Source organism: Oncorhynchus masou, chromosome 13 (genome assembly GCF_036934945.1).
Source record: "Oncorhynchus masou masou isolate Uvic2021 chromosome 13, UVic_Omas_1.1, whole genome shotgun sequence".
Classification (NCBI taxonomy): Eukaryota; Metazoa; Chordata; class Actinopteri; order Salmoniformes; family Salmonidae; genus Oncorhynchus; species Oncorhynchus masou.
In genome coordinates this window covers 54,011,488-54,029,954 of record NC_088224.1, presented here as the reverse complement: position 1 = coordinate 54,029,954, position 18,467 = coordinate 54,011,488, and the positions used below count along the sequence as shown (strand labels likewise).

General features: G+C 45.6%; 1 protein-coding gene across 1 annotated transcript in view; it reads right to left on the bottom strand.

Moving 5' to 3' along the window:
* Nucleotides 1-1,957: 1,957 nt before the first annotated feature.
* prkd2 (protein kinase D2) overlaps nucleotides 1,958-18,467 on the bottom strand; it is a 47,503-nt gene continuing 30,993 nt past the window's right edge. Inside the window, exons 2-18 of the mRNA XM_064984292.1 lie at nucleotides 17,896-18,034; nucleotides 15,852-15,983; nucleotides 15,022-15,323; nucleotides 14,650-14,833; nucleotides 14,470-14,541; nucleotides 13,677-13,839; nucleotides 13,485-13,596; nucleotides 11,897-11,974; nucleotides 11,122-11,443; nucleotides 10,670-10,722; nucleotides 10,479-10,551; nucleotides 10,261-10,367; nucleotides 9,462-9,623; nucleotides 5,597-5,695; nucleotides 5,085-5,352; nucleotides 4,868-4,953; nucleotides 1,958-4,671 (exon numbers count right to left, since the gene is read on the bottom strand). Of these exons, the coding sequence (XP_064840364.1) occupies nucleotides 4,450-4,671; nucleotides 4,868-4,953; nucleotides 5,085-5,352; nucleotides 5,597-5,695; nucleotides 9,462-9,623; nucleotides 10,261-10,367; nucleotides 10,479-10,551; nucleotides 10,670-10,722; nucleotides 11,122-11,443; nucleotides 11,897-11,974; nucleotides 13,485-13,596; nucleotides 13,677-13,839; nucleotides 14,470-14,541; nucleotides 14,650-14,833; nucleotides 15,022-15,323; nucleotides 15,852-15,983; nucleotides 17,896-18,034 (2,574 nt within the window). The 3' untranslated portion in view covers nucleotides 1,958-4,449. The remainder of the gene's footprint in view (nucleotides 4,672-4,867; nucleotides 4,954-5,084; nucleotides 5,353-5,596; nucleotides 5,696-9,461; nucleotides 9,624-10,260; nucleotides 10,368-10,478; nucleotides 10,552-10,669; nucleotides 10,723-11,121; nucleotides 11,444-11,896; nucleotides 11,975-13,484; nucleotides 13,597-13,676; nucleotides 13,840-14,469; nucleotides 14,542-14,649; nucleotides 14,834-15,021; nucleotides 15,324-15,851; nucleotides 15,984-17,895; nucleotides 18,035-18,467) is intronic.

Here is an 18,467-nt window from a genome sequence, read left to right as displayed (position 1 = left end):
TCCACTTGCTTTGCCAAAGTAGTTTGTTATGAAGTCTGTACGTTACGTGGGTCAAAACAGGGATATATCAGCCCATTATTAGAAACTCTGTAGGACAAGGTGGGTGGATGCATAGAGGTGAGCGCTGGCCTGGTCTGTTTCTGAGATACAGTATATATGAGAGGGATTATAATGTCACAATGACATCCAGCACTGTACTTCAATAAAAAAAAAGTTGGTGTAAGTGTGTCTGTGCTTGTGTCCGTGTGTGTGTTTCCATGTGTCTGTGTGATGACTCCTAGGTCATGACCATGTTTGGCGTTGTACCGAGAGGAAAACTGAACTAGTCTAAAAATGTATACTGTAGGCCTATTGTCTGTTGCCATGGCAGCTAAAGGTCTAGGCAGAGTCCTCTCATTGAAATACCCCCTTCCATAACTTGACTGTGAAGGAACCATCCTTCTGGATCACGTCGCATAATTTAACAAGTATGGGTTTCATACCTGGGTTAAAATATTATTTAGTGTATTTAAATTACTTTCAAATACTTTTTGGGTTGTTTGTTTTTATTGTAAAGACAGTTGAATGTATTTGGAAATTCACTTGGAAAGTATTTGAAAATACTCAAATACCCTCACTCTAATGCATTCATTTAACCCTGGTATTTGAAAATAGGATTTGAAATAAGTATTCAAATACACTTTCAAATAGTAGGCTTTTCATAGGAAATTATTTGACAGATCTTTCAAATACTTCCAATAGAAGTAGTTGATTATTTGAAAATACACAAATACACAGAAAATACATATTTAAATAACAAATACCGAAGTATGTGAACTCATGTTTGATGGGTTTATTGTTGCCACCAATAAATTCAGACTATGATGTCCTTTTTACCTGCTGTGTGAGATTGCCACTTACCAACCAGTAGGAGTAACAAGTGTTCCTCTGTCAGACCCAGCAGGCTAGTGAAGAACTTTCACCATTCAGTTTGGTCCTGTGCAGCTAAGTCGTTAGAGCATGGGGGCTTGCAACGTCAATAGTCGTGGTTTCAATTCCAGCTGGGTCCACCATATGCAAATGTAAAATAAGCATCTGCTAAATGGCATATATATATATATATAGCAGGTACTTTCCTTCACAGCTGGCCACAAGGCTCTCATATTATGCCCGTGTAGAATAATGCAAAAAGCTGGCTTTGGATCCTGACAAGTGGCACAGGTGTCAAACTCATTTCATGGAGGGACGACTGTCTGCGGTTTTCTCTCCTCTATTGTACATGATTGATCAATTAAGGTCACTGATTAGTTAGGAAATCCCCTTACCTGGTTGTCTAGGTCTAAAGTGGACACAAATTGAAAGAAAATAACAAGAATCAACAGACACTCGGCTCAGCATGGAATGAGTTTCGCACCACCCCCTTCTAAACCATGAGAATTGAATGGAAGGCGGTTGGAAGCCATGTCTATCTGAAGCCCCAGTTCTCTCCCATCTGTAGTATGGCATTTACACTCGAGATCTAGGAGAGCTGATTGACAGGCTGTGAAAAGGCCTTGGAAGCAGGACCCCCAAAATGTGATGAAGATGTGTTAAGTAGGCAGATATTGGCCTGTCAATCAGAAGGGGAGAAAACATCTTACGAGGAAAATCTCATCCCACACACGTTGATTATTAAGCATTGTCGACGCTCTCGCTCTCTCTCTGTGTATTTATCTCTCTCAATCGGTCATTCAATCCACATACTGTATGTTTTGCAGTGTGATGGAAACTCTGAGCAGATAATGTCTGATGAGCACCACTGATGCATGTCACGAAAACATACGTGCCGGGACGCAATTTGATCTCGATATGAGTGGTATGCACCACCATCATTATTCACCCCCTGTAATTCTCCCTAGTCTTCCATATGTCACCCCTAATCTTCCGTCTCAATGTTCAAGAGGCAACGCGCTGAATAAAATGACACAGATGAAAAATGGTATGTCAAGGTTTGTACTGATGTTACATATAAATGCCGGGATCTTCGATAGGTTTACATTCGCCAGGCGTACATCGATCACACTACATAAAGACATGGTTATACGTGTACATTAATAGTCCTTCATAACTATGCTTTTCTTCTAGACAAATCTACTGCACATGGACATGCAACTTGTTGACACGCTAGGTTCATAGTCAGTCATCAATATCATAGCACTCCTCCCACACTTTAACATTGACTCCAAAGATGGGCCGTTTGTTGACTTTCTACTGTATCTAAAAGAGCCCCCCCCCCCCCCACTATGGCTTTGTGATTTAGCATTTCCGATGACGAGCAGTCTCCACTCTTCCCTAATAACTCATCATCAATAATGGCGTTGCACCAACCAGGACAGTTCCGGGCATTTTTCCTATTTTGTTGCATTACAACCTGTAATTGAAGTAGATTTTTATTTGGATTTCCTGTGATGGACATACATAAAATAGTCCAAATTGGTGAAGTGAAAAAAACAACAAATGGAAAAGCTGTGTGTGCATACGTATTCGCCCCCTTTGCAACGAAGCCCCTAAGCAACCAATTTCCTTCAGAAGTCACATAATTAGTTAAATAAAGGCCACCTGTGTGCAATCTAAGTGTCACATGATCTGTTACATGATCTCAGTATATATACACCTGTTCTGAAAGGCTCCAGAGTCTCCAACACCACTAAGCAAGGGGCACCACCAAGCAAGCGGCACCATGAAGACCAAGGAGCTCTCCAAACAGGTCAGGGACAAAGTTGTGGAGACGTACAGATCAGGGTTGGGTTATAAAAAAAACTTTGAGCGTCCCACGGAGCACCATTAAACCCATTATTAAAAAATGGAAAGAATATGGCACCACAACAAACCTGCCAAGAGAGGGCCACCCACCAAAACTCACAGAACAGGCAAGGAGGGCATTAATCAGAGAGGCAACAAAGAGACCAAAGATAACTCTGAAGGAGCTGCAAAGCTCCACAGCGGGGATTGGAGTATCGGTCCATAGGACCACTTTAAGCCGTACACTCCACAGAGCTGGGCTTTACGGAAGAGTGGCAAGTAAAAAAGCCATTGCTTAAAGAAAAAAATAAGCAAAAACATTTGTTTGCCAAAAGGCGTATGGGAGAAGATACTCTGGTCAGATTTAGCTTTTTGACCATCAAGGAAAGCACTATGTCTGGCACAAACCCAACACCTCATCACCCCGAGAATAACATCCCCACAGTGAAGCATGGTGGTAGCAGCATCATGCTGAGTGGATGTTTTTCATCGGTAGGGACTGGGAAACTGGTCAGAATTGAACATTTAAATGTCTTGGAATGGCCTCGTCAATGCCCAGATCTCAATCCAATTGAGAATCTGTGGTATAACTTAGATTGCTGTACACCAGCGGAACCCATCCAACTTGAAGGAGCTGGAGCAGTTTTGCCTTGAAGAATGGCAAAAATCCCAGCGGCTAGATGTGCCAAGCTTATAGAGACATACTCCACAAGAGACTTGCAGCTGTAATTGCTGCAAAAGGTGGCACTATAAAGTATTGACTTTAGTGGGGTGAATAGTTATGCACGCTCAAGTTCTGTTTTTTTTTTTTCTTGTTCCACAATTAAAAATATTTTGCATCTACAAAGTGGCAGGCACCCCCCCAAAAAATCATTTTAATTCCAGGTTGTAAGGCAACAAAATAGGAAAAATGCCAAGGGTTGTGAATCCTTTGTAAGCCACTGTATCAGAGGACAGTTTTAAAAGGGGCAATCTTCGATTACTACATGCATTTCTAGCTTTGTTTTCTTTGCTGTCATTTGAACTGCAGATTTCCTCTGAGACCATGACACCCCACATGCACTGGTCTGCTGCCTACAGTTATAAGCCTTTTATCTACCATTCACAGGCACTAAATGACTGGTCTGCAGCAAACAGGTCTGACAGCACATGCAGGGCGATTCCACTCATCACATTCAATGAAAATAAAAAGGAACGGTTCATAAGGACTTGTTTATGGGTGGGTATAAGTTACGCATTAGTGGATCGATCGAGTCCTTAATGTTTTTTTTTGTCTGTCTCTCTCCCTCCCCATCTCTCTCTCTCGCATCCAAACTGACCTTTGCCATACTGCAGTTTAGACTGAATGAGCACACTGCAGCAACAATATTCTACACGTCCCCTGACCACTGGATACAGTATGTCCTTGTGGGATACAGAAGAGCAGTCTGTTAAACTCAAAGAGTTCTAGGGTTGAAGAGAGAGTGTTCAAGGATGGGGTCTGGAGATTGGACAGACTTGGGCAGGAGTGGGACACCATTTTAGTAGACGGACAGGGGCGGGATCATGTCTATAGAAGGCGCTGTTCTACAGCTAAACCTCCCAGCCTCACCCTCCCCACTCTCCAGACCTCCAACCATCCATCCAGCCAGCCCCTCTGTCTCTACACTCGCTCCCCACACTCCCCTCCTCTGCTGGTTCTCCAGGTTCTCAGAGTATGCTGACCCTCTCGGTGAGCCCCTGCATGTCTGCGTCCTCTCCAGCCTCATCGTCGGAGCCAGGCGCAGGCAGAGGGGGAACCAGGTGGGCCGGGTAGGGGAGCGTGTGCTCGCGGGCAAACATCTGCCACCGGCAGTCGTCGCTCTCATGGGTGATGTAGCGCTCACCCAGCTTGGTCTCCAGCTCCCTTAGATCCAACCACGTCTGGTAGTCCTGGAGAGGAGGAAGGGAGGGAGGGAGGATAGGCATGAGGGGGAAGAAGATAAGAGCATAGGAGGAGGGAAGTGGATGAGACAAGAGGTTTGAGGATGGAGAGAAACATGAGAAATAAGTAAGTTAGGGGGCCTTGTGTCTCCACTGTAGGTAATGGACTTCTGTATGGCCGCCATGATTCTGTTGACTAGCGTACCTGTAGATAGGAGTGACTCAGGCTCTTGTCCACGCTGTAGCGTTTCCTCATCTTCACCTGGAGCAGGTTGTTGATCAGGTCAGTGGCTGAAGAGAAACACAGGCACACAGGTGAGAACAGTATGTGTATGCCAAAAGAATCTGTATATTTGTGTATACTTACCCATGCACAAGACACTTGAATTGGCCATTTAACGGTGCAAGTGTGTGTGTCTTACCATCAGGTGAGATCTGTTTCCAGGGGTTGGGTGGGTACATGAAGGCAGCGTTGTGGATCTGGTCGTTGATGTCCTCGTCCTCGTTGAAGGGGAAGGTGCCACTGAGGCTGACGTACATGATGACTCCTACAGACCACATGTCCAGGGAGCGGTTATAGCCCTGGTTGAGGAGCACCTCTGGGGCCAGGTAGGCCGGGGTGCCCACCACCGAACGCCTGAACGACTTCTCACCAATGATACGGGCAAAGCCAAAGTCACACAGCTTCACCTGAGGGGGGAGAGAGAGAGAGAGAGAGAGAGGGGGGGGGATGGGGGGAGAGAGAGACAGACAAGTGTGAGAGGGAGTAAATAAGAAGAAGAAATACTGCATGAATCGCTACTTTGGAGTAGAATAAAGTCAGGGTGAATTTGTATACTATGCATTAAGGTACATTACATGGAGTAAAGGGCTGTCTACATTAGCTTGGATGTATAGAGTCTGTGTGTGATAGTGTGATGACAGGGTTCTGTACCTGGGGGAAGGGCTCGGCAGAGGCCAGCAGGACATTCTCAGGCTTCAGATCACAATGGACAATGTTCCTAAAGTGCAGGTTCCTCAGAGCTGCCAGAATCTACACACACAAACAAACCCGGATTTGGCTTTGACTCTCTGGGGCGTAAACAAGAAACTAAAAATCACACAGAAAGTGAGAATACACCCCCGAAAAAAAACATACACCTAGAATGTGTTTGTTACATAGTGAGTGATCTGTGGAGTAAAGCAACACGAAACGGTGACCAGCAAACCCTCAAGCGAATATGAATATTGCGGCTTAAATTGTTTTTTTTAACTGTATCCAAAACAGTATCAAATCTTTTTTTATATATATTTCAAATACATTTCAAATTTGAATCTTTGCTAAAAATGCATATAATGCCTGACCATATTCCAGAAATGCATGGCTGTGACATCTAGTCTACAGGGTGGCTAAACTGGTTACTAATTTGGCTTCTTAAATGACTCGTTACGTATTGATCAGTAGTTAGGTTTCCATCCAAATTGGCAAAGATTTGACCGTGAATATTCTAAAAATCGGCATTTTCCCACCAGAGATGTGTTTCCATCAAATTGACTTGTTGCAGATGAAAGGTGATGACGCGGTGCACATAAAAATACATTTTGTGGTTAAATTCCCATGTACTGAATAAAAAATACAAGGTAGAAAATACAAGTTAAATGGGTTTCCATCACATTTTCAACTCTACTGAAGGTTTTCTCACAAAAATGTTGCGTTATATAGCGAGTGTGTCCTCTATGGTATTGGCACACGCACTCTAGCCAACAGCGCTATCTGCTGTTGGCTAGAGAACACGTACACTGAGTATATCAAACATTAGGAACACCTTCCTAATATTAAGTTGCCAAAGTGGCTAAACTAAGTTGATCTTATTCCGGCAATGGGCACGGCCATCTTTGACTTTGACTACTTGTGTTTTATAGTGAATGGCGTTCTGGGATTAGGGAGTTTTCACTTGTCAAACACAAACAAACATGGCTGCCGTCGTAAACAATTTATCCTCTGTTAGCCGACACCTATCTCGTTGTGGCTGCCAGAGATGTGGCACATTGTAAACAAGTCTAGCTGTTCGGTCGCTAACTTGTGTTTTAGTTTTGTTATTTAGACTGGTTCATGGATTGAGTTTGGCTGTGGATGTGTTCTGTATGATGCTTGGAGTTCGCATTTATCTTTTACGATGAAATATGAAATTGAGGAATAGAGTTGTGAATAACTTAATTTTCCTTCAGTACAAAACATTGTTTAGAAATGTTTTATGCATCATACATTCTGTTGCTACTGTTCCAAATCACATATTTGCGATAGTACGCTGCAGGGACCACTCAACAATGATCACAAATATGAGCGTGAAAAACCCGGCAGCGTTGCATTTCTCCACACAATCCAGTGCGCCTGGCACCTACTACGATACCCCGTTCAAAAGGCACTTAAATATTTTGTCTTCCCATTCACCCTCTGAATGGCACACACACACAATCCGTCTTAGTGGTCTCAAGGCTCAGAAATCCTTCTTTAACCCGTCTCCTACCCTTCATCAAAACTGATTGAAGTGGATTTAACAAGTGATCATGGCTTTCACCTGGTCAGTCTATCTCATGGAAAGAGCAGGTGTTTTTAATGTTTGGTATACTCAGTGTATTGCGTACATAATGAGATTATGATGGACCAAAACAATTGTATTTTATTTTTATAAGATTTTTTTTTTCTTCCAAAGGGCAGCCAAGCATCCATTATCTTGTGACCAGAATAAAACAAATTCACATAGAAATGTGAGATCTGTCATTCTCATGGCAAGCAAGTCAAAGAAGCAGTAGATCTGTTCTATGTGTGCAATTTCTATGCTTCCCGTTCTTAAGTTTCGTTTTTCGCATCTTTTACTTTCAGTTTTGTACACCAGCTTCAAACAGCTGAAAATACAATATTTTTAGTTTTGGAAAATATATTTCACAGCAGTTTAGATGGTACAATGATTTTCTACACTATACTATTGTTTTGTCACATAAACTGAAATTAGGCCAATTATTAGAATTTTTGCAACCCGGAAATGGATTTCTGAATAGGGCATCTTTAACATTCGATCATAAAGAACACATGTTCAACTTCATAAAAAACATGTTGTTTTCCCATCTCAAGGGGAAAAATAAATAACTACAATAAGTCAATTTTGTATTTTATTAATTAAATAATAGATCTGGGACACTTATTCTTCTTACAGTTTAGCAATGTTTGTTCTGTTTTGTTTTGATCGATTCAAACTAAATCTATACATCGCACAACTCCGCAATATGTCAGTGTAGGTGTAGGTCTTGTGCTTCCAAGAAGAGGTATTATATGGCTCTACAGTGGAGGGTTAACTGTGTTGTGGTGCGTTTGTAACCAAGGGGGAAGTGGGGATTTATCACATCTGGGGAAAATCCCTTGAACGCACTCCAACTGGTAATTACGAGTTAAATCAGCCATGAATCCCCATGTGACAAGAGTAATGGAAGCTTGTTATGTGCAACAGGGAGGGGCAATTACCGTAAATGCAAGAGAAAAAACATGTAATTGTTCAAACATTTCTAGCCTGCCTATTTATAGGTAAACAAGGTTTACGTGTTATGCTCGACCCGCTCAGTTTTTCACCACAAAACAGCAGAAAATGGACAGAGTAGAATCAGATCAGCTGCTTTTATACTATGATTTGACTGTTAGATGTTCAATGTTTCTTTTCAAATAAATATATATTAAAAAAAAGGAATAGTTTCATCATATTAAATCCAGTTTGGTTCCCGTAACGGTGTAGATCTTAAAAGGAGGGACAAATCATTAAATCACATTAAATAACAATAATATTCAGAAATAAGTTAACACAATAACTAAGGCTTTACAAAAATGAATGATGCGAGAAATGGAGGTGGAAACGCCTTTTTGCTCAAATATTGATATAATAACCGCCATATCGAAGTCACGCAATGTTATGGTGTGTGATCCTCCCACTACGACTGGGTTAACCGTGCAGTTTACTAGGCTACAGATGAAATAAGTTACGATGAACTTCACAGGGTTGGAGAAAGTGCTCGGTGATGAGCTTTAACGCTCCTTTCCAATAAATATCGAGGGTCTTATTCTGGTCACATGATGATCGATGCTTGACTACTGTTTGACAAATACAAATAGCCTCGCTCTTATCCATAATAATCTCATCATGTAGACTAGCCTACCTGCACAGCCTACCCGCAATGTATCTGTGAGCTGTTGGCTGTTGAGCGTGTGTACCGAGACCAGAGTAGGCACATTTGTTTTGTCATAACAGCTTTTTTTGTGACAAAACTTTCCGTAGAGTTAAAAATGCGATGGAAACACATTGAAATGTAGATTTTTATTCAGAACAAGAAAAAAAAAATCAAATTTTGTTTGCACTACGTCATCACCAACTGATTTTTTTTATCCGCAACAAGTCAGTTTGGTGGAACCACCGGTGGGAAAATGCACATATTTTCTTTATGCAGATTTTTAAAATATTCGCATGAAAATCTGTCGCCAATTGGATGGAAACCTAGCTACAGTGAAAACCTGGAGTATTTTGAGGGGGTTCAAATCTTCCATTTTCAGGGGACTTCATTTCATATAACAGACATTTACAAATTCAATATTAGTGCATAATTGTTACTTAACTTATCAAAAGGCACTCATTTCGTGGAACATTTCAATTGGACAAATACATTAATTGCCCAATTGTAAATATTTCACATGTATCCTAAAAGGAGTATGAAAAATACAATTTTAAATGTATTTTCCCCCCATACGGGAGCAGGAGCACACACACACACACACAGACCTGTGTGATGAGGAACTTGGTGAGCCTCTCTGGGAGCCTGCCTTTCTCACTGGACAGGATCATCTCCAACATGTCTCCATGGAGCTTCTCCATCACCACAAACACCTTCTCTGGAGTCTCAAACATACACTCCAGGTTCACTATGCCCAGGTGACGTAGACTCTGGGAGATGGAGAGAGGGAGGGGCAGGAGGAAGAGGGGGAGGGGTTTGAGCGCGAGAGCGAAAGCGTGGGGAAAGTGGGGGAAAAGTGCGAGAGACAGTGAGAGAGAAGAAGAGAGAGAGAGAACGGGCAGAAGAAGAGGGGGGAGTGACACACAGGGAGGGAGAGAAAGAAACAGAGAGGTAGAGCGGAGTAGATGGAAGAATGAGAGAGATTTAGAATGAGTATCAGTTAGTTAGAGTATAGTGTGAAGGCAGTGTTTACTGACCTTTATCTAACTACACCCCATAGAGATGATAACGATGCTGCAAAACCTGCCAATGTAATTGAATGCAGTTGGCATGACAACCCCATGATGTAAAAATGAACCCTCGTGGCCTGTACAGACGTTGGACCTTAATTTGATCACTCTTTTGTTACTGATAGCGTGTAGTGTATTCGAGGTTTGCATGCCAAATGGCACCTCATTCCCTACATATTGCACTACTTTTTATCGGGGTAAAAATATGGTGCCATTTGGGATGCAACGCTTGTGTGGCAGCAGTAAGTCACCAGCCAGCCAACAATTAGCTGATGAACTCGACTTGTAGTGGGAGACCCGTTGAAAATGCGTTTCTGCGTCTCCCCCTGGTGGTCACCTGCAGTATGGCCACCTCGTTCCTCAGCTGGCTCTCCTGCTTGGTGGGGAAGCGCAGCTTGTCAATCACCTTCACCGCCACGTCGCGCCCTGTCTTCCTGTGCTTCCCTGGGGGCGCGGGGGGGGGGGGGAAGAGAGGAAGAGAGGAAATTACAGGAGTCTGATTAACTGAGATTCAACGACTCAAAACAGAGAGTGTAGACGATTAGGGACACTCACCCCCATACACCACTCCAAACTGGCCAGAGCCGAGGATTTCATCTGCAAATATCTGGTACACCATACCAATGTCCTGGAGGAGAAATTGATTTTTTTTAAAGCATCATCACCATCATCATCACTACAAAGTCCTGGGTAATGATTGTGAACGGGTATAATGTATTACGACCGCGTGGCAAGAGACGACTCACCACGTTCTCCTGGATCACACTGTTGGACACTGAGATGCTGACTGAAGCCTGTCCTGCGGATCAAAGTCAAAAATGCTAACCATCCACACTAACATATACAGGACTTCCACCTGAGCTTATGTGGGGTCACAACAGAGAGATTGAGCGCGCGCGCGCGTGTGTGTGTGTGTGTAAAGAGCTCTGAAAACAAGCTTCTGAGTTCCTCGAGCTATGGACTGCATACCACTCAGAAGCCTTTCACTGTTAAACTCCCACAACAGCAGTGCCCCCCCCCCCCCCCCCACACACACACACACACATACAAACTAAATCCAGACTAAGAGCAGGACTGAGATCAGATCCAGACCTCGTGATTCTGTTCTTCAGATGGCTAACGTTAGAACTAAGATACTTGGGAATGAAAGTTTCGCAAAATGAACATATTATTATTGTAAGGTGGTATTATATCTTACTGTGAGGAGTGTGTCCCTCTACCGGTGGTGCATCCTGGAAGATGACTGGCATGAGGGCCTGGCGAATGGCGCCCTCCCACGCCTTGGCCACCTCCCGCCCCACGCCGCTATTGGGCACCACGTTGCTGGGGGAGGGGGGTGTGGAGGGGAAGGCCTGGGGGGTGGTGGGGGGCAGGGCGGGGACGTGGACGTTGGGGTCCTCCCCTACAAAGTAGCGCATGGTGCCCATGACAAGCTCGAAGCAGTGGGGGCTGGTGCCCGGCGGGACCAGGGTGAAGTCACCTGCGGGGCGCACCTCCAGAATCTCAGACAGAGGAATCTCCTACAGGACGGGGGGGAAGGACGTGAGGCCAGGGGATGTACGCAATCAATCATGTGAAGACAAGCACAATCGAGACATTTTTGAAAATGTTTATGTTTTTTTTTTTTTTTACTTTGAAAATGTGGAATAGGTTGTGTAGATCAATAGGACTGGGGGTTTTTTCAATCCCTTTTTAGATGACATTTTAAGGCATAAAAATGTGAAAACTCCGCAAGGGGTGTGTAGACTTTCACCAGGTCAATGTATGTGAGAGCGTCTACATCTGTATCGCTTTCTCTTCGGGGTTTTAGGCTGGGTATCTGTATAAGCACTTTGTGACCACTACCGATGTAAAAAAAAAAAGGCTCTATAAAATAAAGTTGACTGATCGATTGACTGAGACCCGACTCACATAGTGCCTGTGAAGTTTATTGGCTTGCTAACCTAGTTGAGCGGAGCTGGAGAATACAATACCTTATAGTACTTGTTGGTGGTGTTGTTCTGGAACAAGATGATGCACTTGCAGTCCAGACGCCAGTAGTGCCGCTTTCTCTGTGGGGGGTGCCGGAGGAGTAGGAGGGGACAGGGGGGTAAAGGGGGTCAACCAAGGTTCACTGAGGGGGTCAGAGGTTAAGCTGTGGTCCAGGAAGAGTGGACAAGGAAAAGGATGAGGCGGGCCAGCTGATGAGTGGAGGAGAGGGAACGGGAACGAAAGGGAACGGTAGGAAGAGAGAAGGAGAAAAGAGACAGTGACAGTGTCAGCAAAGCCAGGACAGGTTGGCTTTGAGAAGGCAGAAAGTGTCAGGTAAACAGCAACACTTTCTAAGAGGAAGGAGAGAGAGAAGAAGAAGAGAAAAAAAAAAGGGGGCTGCGGATGTGAATTCAACACACGTCACCCGGGTGTCTTCGTTCGGCGGTGAGCAGGTATACACTATCTATCCCACTCAGCCAGAGACACACAAACACACTTTCACACAGATGAAAAAGAGGGAGAGCATTAACGAGAGCATTAAAAGGGGAGGTCAAAGTTGCAGAGGTAAGAGAAACTCCGACCAAAAACATTGTGAAGAAGAGGCGGAGGACTGGAGGGGTAGGGGAGAATGATAAACAGTGTGTCAATGTCGCGGAGGACAAAGGTGGAGGAGAAAGCTTCTCTGAAAGTTCTAGAAAAGAAGAAGGAGTGGAAACACTATTGTAAGGGAACCTAATAAACGCTTTCTACGGCCTTTGTATGTGTTCACCATGTATTAATCATTACTACAACATGTATTATTACATGTATAAACCATTTACTAATCATTAGTTAAGTCTTTTTGCAGTCCCTAATCTAAAGTGAGCACTATTTGTACTTTTTACGTCTTTTTTTTGAGTGACCAGTGTAATTTGTCACAACAGGATGGGCATGTGATTGGCTAGCTGACTAAACTCAACTTCAACGTTTTATGATGGTGTTGAGCGGCGACTAGTGTGGGCGGATTGGAGCTCTGACGTCACAATTTTTAAAATATATATATATTTTTTAAATGTAAACGACTGATTTTAGCAACCAAAGAATAGCCCCCAATTACACAGAACTATGTGGTGTGTAATTGTGGGCTATTCCTTGGGTGCTGAAATCAGTCATATTTAAAGTCGGAGAACCAGTCCGCCCACACTAGTCGCCGCACAATTCCAGCGTAAATCGTTGAGTTTAATCGGATAGCCATTGGTAGACGTTCCTGCAGTACCTGGTAAAAGAAGAAGCACACAAAACAGGATGTGTAAGAAAATATATGTTCATGTTAATTAGGTACCCTTAAAATAGAGTAGAATAAAAAATAAAGGAACGTTTTAGAAAAGAAGTAGAAAAAAAAGTAACATTTGGTGTGGTAGAGGAGAGAGAGAGAGAGAGAGAGAGAGAGAGAGAGAGAGAGAGAGAGAGAGAGAGAGAGAGAGAGAGAGAGAGAGAGAGAGAGAGAGTAGAGAGAATAGAGAGAATAGAGAGAATAGAGAATAGAATCTGGTGTGGTAGAGAAAATGTCTCACATTGTCAGTCGGTCAGTCAGTCAGTCAGTAGCATTACCAGTGTGTCCTTGTTGCTGTAGTGCACCACCCAGCCCTCTTTGATGGATGTGCTGGAGCGACGGGTGGTCTGCCTCATGGACTGAACCACCCTCATCAACGGGATGTTAGCGCTGAGGAACAAGCGGGACAGGGTTAGGTGGTCGGTGGGTGTGATGCGTGGGCGTTGGTGTGTGTGAGCGTACGCGCGTACCTCTGGTCCCCGCCGACCCCATCCTGGCTGCTCTCGGGGGAGAAAGAGCCAGGGATGCTGCAGGCCTCGTCTGAATCATCCATCAGAGAAGACTTGTCTGAGTCTCCATACTCACTGCTGTAGTCCATAGGCACCTCGTGGTCCACACTGGGACTCAACATGTCTGGAGGAGAGAGGAGGACAGAGCCAGCCACACATGACTACAAATTGATCTAGAGAATAGACAGAGAAAACAGGGTAACACCACCTTCCATTACAACGCCCCACTACACCAGTACGTACGTAGGCTGTACTTACCACTTGCGTTGTCTGATAAAATAAATAAAATGCGCAAAGTAAGTACTATATAATATTAGTGCTCCATATAAGTACTAATACTGTATATAATATTGGGGGCTATGTACGTGGGTACGCAGACCCACAAGCCACTGCCGCCCCGCATGACAGAGTTACACCCCCCCATCAAAGTTAACCCTCCCTGCTGTAGACAACGTCCTCTCAAGTGCGGCTGGACAAATCATGGTACAACGTGACACAACCTGATGAAACATGACACAACATGACACAACATGGCACAATGTGACACAACATGACAAATCATGGTACAACGTGACACAACCTGATGAAACATGACACAACATGACACAACATGGCACAATGTGACACAACATGACAAATCATGGTACAACATGACACAATGTGACACAACCCGATGAAACATGACACAACATGACACAACATGACAAATCATGACACAACGTGACACAACAAAGACGTGTTTTGTCATCTTTACCTCCTATGGTCTCCCCCAGGCAGTCGTTGGGAACCTTGTACGCACAGCGCTTGTGGCAGTTGAACTTGCAGTCTACGACACAACGCGAACAATCAGCGACAGTTCATCTTCCTCCCAATATGCACTCCAAATACGTTTATACCCTCTTGATAAACACCCAAAGGGGGCCCCCACACTAACCTTTGCATTGCAGCCCTTGTCGGAAGAGGCCCCGGAGCAGCCTCTTGCAGTACTGGCACACGGTGGGGCGCGTGTAGGAGTGCACGGCGAACGTGTGCGGCACCTTCACTTTGCTCATCAGGATCTTGTCCAGGTGCACCGGCCGGCCCGTGTAGAACCGCCGCGCCTCGCTGGGGGTCCGCGGCTGGAAGGGGACGCGAGGAGACCAAGAAACTAGACTTACACAGATCTATCAGTGGCATTTCTACCTATGTAAATCAGAGCGCTGGCTTTCCCCTTAACTACCGCACAGAGCCACGGGGGGGGGTAAATGACGCGTCACATGACTTCCTGCATATATTGAATTGAAATGGAATGCGAGCGTTGGCTCACCATGTGAGTGTTGGCGCGGGCCATGGGTCTGGTGATGGAGGCGCTGCTGGACAGGCCCAGGGACGCTGACGCGGTGCAGGTGGAGTTCGGGAGCGTCTGGGTGGTGTGAGAGCGGATCAGGCTGGCATCCTCCATGCAGGTGCTGACTGAGCTGGTCCCCACGCTGCTCAGGGACTCGCTGGTGGACAGACGCAGCGACGGGCTACTGGTCAGAGACGTGGTGGACAGGCGCCGCTTTCGAGCGCCGCTGCAGTTGTTGGGGATGCTGAAGGCACAGCGCTTGTGGTAGTTCAGACCACAGCCTGCAAGGGGGGGGGGGGAGAGAGAGAGAGAGAGACACACACACACATATATATATATATATATATATATATATATATATATATGAGAGAGACACACACACACATATATATATATATATATATGAGAGAGAGAGAGAGAGAGAGAGACACACACACACATATATATACACACACATGGATATATATATGAGAGAGAGAGAGAGAGAGAGAGAGAGAGAGAGAGAGAGAGAGAGAGAGAGAGAGAGAGAGAGAGAGAGAGAGAGAGAGAGAGAGAGAGAGAGAGGAAGGGGGAGGAGATGGGGAGATGAGCTCACACACGAAGGGGAAATTACTTTGCTGATAGCTACTGTATTTGAGAAAGAATACTGAGATGTGGTTTTCCCACCTCGCTATCTTGAGATGAATACTCGCAGTTAGTAAGTCGCTTAATGTAAATATAAACCCATATCCTTCGTCAGACAAAGTTCTTATCGGGCAAGCAGAACAGGCCCCCCTCCTCCTCCCCTCCTCTCACAATCTCTCTCATACCGTCACATTTGAGGCCCTGTCTGACCAGTCCAAACAGCATCTCTCCACAGTGGTCGCAGAAGGCCGGGGCGCGGTACGAGTGGACGTTCAGGGCATGAGGCCGGATCTGGAAGTCCTCGAAGGTGGCCGCAGCTGCAGACGGACAACACAACAGAGAGCACAACAGTCAGTCTGGGCATCAACCTGGGTATCAACCTGTCAAACACATTAGCAATGATATACTGTCTGTGAATATGTTTTGTACTTCAGCCTTTTGGAGTGGAGACCACATGTTTCATATGAGGCAACATTACAGAATGTCACCTTTCATTTGAGGGTATTTTCATACATATTTGTTTTTTTTCCGGATAGAAATGAAAGCGCGGTGCTTGGCCCAAATCCATAATGCTGGAGTACAGAGCCAAATTGTCCAAACACATATGGTGTTGAGTGCATGGTGTTATGCATGTTCCCTGTGGCTCTACTTAGCGTTCCATAAGGATACAAGGGATAGGAACAGAGGGGGTTCGGAGGAATTAGAGGCCGAGGGGATCAGAGAGAAAAAAAGAGGAGGGGAGAAGGAAGACGAGGATGGGTGGATGAAAGGATGAGTAAGGGGAGAAGGGGACGGGGGGATGAAAGGATGAGTAAGGGGAGAAGGGGACGGGGGGATGAAAGGATGAGTAAGGGGAGAAGGGGACGGGCGGATGAAAGGATGAGTAAGGGGAGAAGGGGACGGGGGGATGAAAGGATGAGTAAGGGAGAAGGGGACGGGCGGATGAAAGGATGAGTAAGGGGAGAAGGGGACGGGCGGATGAAAGGATGAGTAAGGGGAGAAGGGGACGGGGGGATGAAAGGATGAGTAAGGGAGAAGGGGACGGGCGGATGAAAGGATGAGTAAGGGGAGAAGGGGACGGGGGATGAAAGGATGAGTAAGGGGAGAAGGGGACGGGCGGATGAAAGGATGAGTAAGGGGAGAAGGGGACGGGCGGATGAAAGGATGAGTAAGGGAGAAGGGGACGGGCGGATGAAAGGATGAGTAAGGGGAGAAGGGGACGGGCGGATGAAAGGATGAGTAAGGGATAAGGGGACGGGCGGATGAAAGGATGAGTAAGGGATAAGGGGACGGGCGGATGAAAGGATGAGTAAGGGAGAAGGGGACGGGCGGATGAAAGGATGAGTAAGGGATAAAGGGACGGGCGGATGAAAGGATGAGTAAGGGATAAGGGGACGGGCGGATGAAAGGATGAGTAAGGGAGAAGGGGACGGGCGGATGAAAGGATGAGTAAAGGATAAGGGGACGGGCGGATGAAAGGATGAGTAAGGGATAAGGGGACGGCCGGATGAAAGGATGAGTAAGGGATAAGGGGACGGGCGGATGAAAGGATGAGTAAGGGATAAGGGGACGGGCGGATGAAAGGATGAGTAAGGGATAAGGGGACGGGCGGATGAAAGGATGAGTAAGGGATAAGGGGACGGGCGGATGAAAGGATGAGTAAGGGAGAAGGGGACGGGCGGATGAAAGGATGAGTAAGGGATAAGGGGACGGGCGGATGAAAGGATGAGTAAGGGATAAGGGGACGGGCGGATGAAAGGATGAGTAAGGGATAAGGGGACGGGCGGATGAAAGGATGAGTAAGGGAGAAGGGGATGGGCGGATGAAAGGATGAGTAAGGGAGAAGGGGACGGGCGGATGAAAGGATGAGTAAGGGAGAAGAGGGACGGGCGGATGAAAGGATGAGTAAGGGGAGAAGGGGACGGGCGGATGAAAGGATGAGTAAGGGGACGGGCGGATGAAAGGATGAGTAAGGGAGAAGGGGACGGGCGGATGAAAGGATGAGTAAGGGAGAAGGGGACGGGCGGATGAAAGGATGAGTAAGGGGACGGGCGGATGAAAGGATGAGTAAGGGAGAAGGGGACGGGCGGATGAAAGGATGAGTAAGGGGACGGGCGGATGAAAGGATGAGTAAGGGAGAAGGGGACGGGCGGATGAAAGGATGAGTAAGGGAGAAGAGGGACGGGCAGATGAAAAGAGAGCAGAAGTGGATGAGAGACTGCTACCCACCGGAGAGCACCACCTCCACCAGGTCTCCCTCCTGGATGTCCTGGGGAGCCTTGACCAGCTGCAGGATGTTGTTGGTGCCTGTGTCATGTTTAAATAGCAGGATCTTGTCATAGATGCCATAGAAGCCACACTCTGGGAACTACAACAGACAGACAGAAAGAATAGATTAATACCTCATTCATATCTTCTTCTTTTTTTGTATAATTTCACCATCTCTAAAAACCAAGGTAATCTTGGAGACACTGATGTACCGTCTTGACGCATATGAGAGTGAGAGACATATCATGTGTAGTCTACGGAATTGCTATATGGTGTCACACCCAAGTTGTTAAATAAATGCTGACCAAACAGATTTTTTTTTGCATAGTGCATAGTGATAGGCTGCAGATGTGCCCCCCAGTGGAAACTCTATTCAGTGAAGCGTTAAGGATGGCACAAAAGGCAGGCAAACATGCATATACACACCTGGCAACTGGGTGGTGAGTTAGGGGGAAGGGGGGTAATTAACCGTTTCCTGTTGTGTGTGTGTGTGTGTGTGTGTGTGTGTGTGTGTGTGTGTGTGTGTGTGTGTG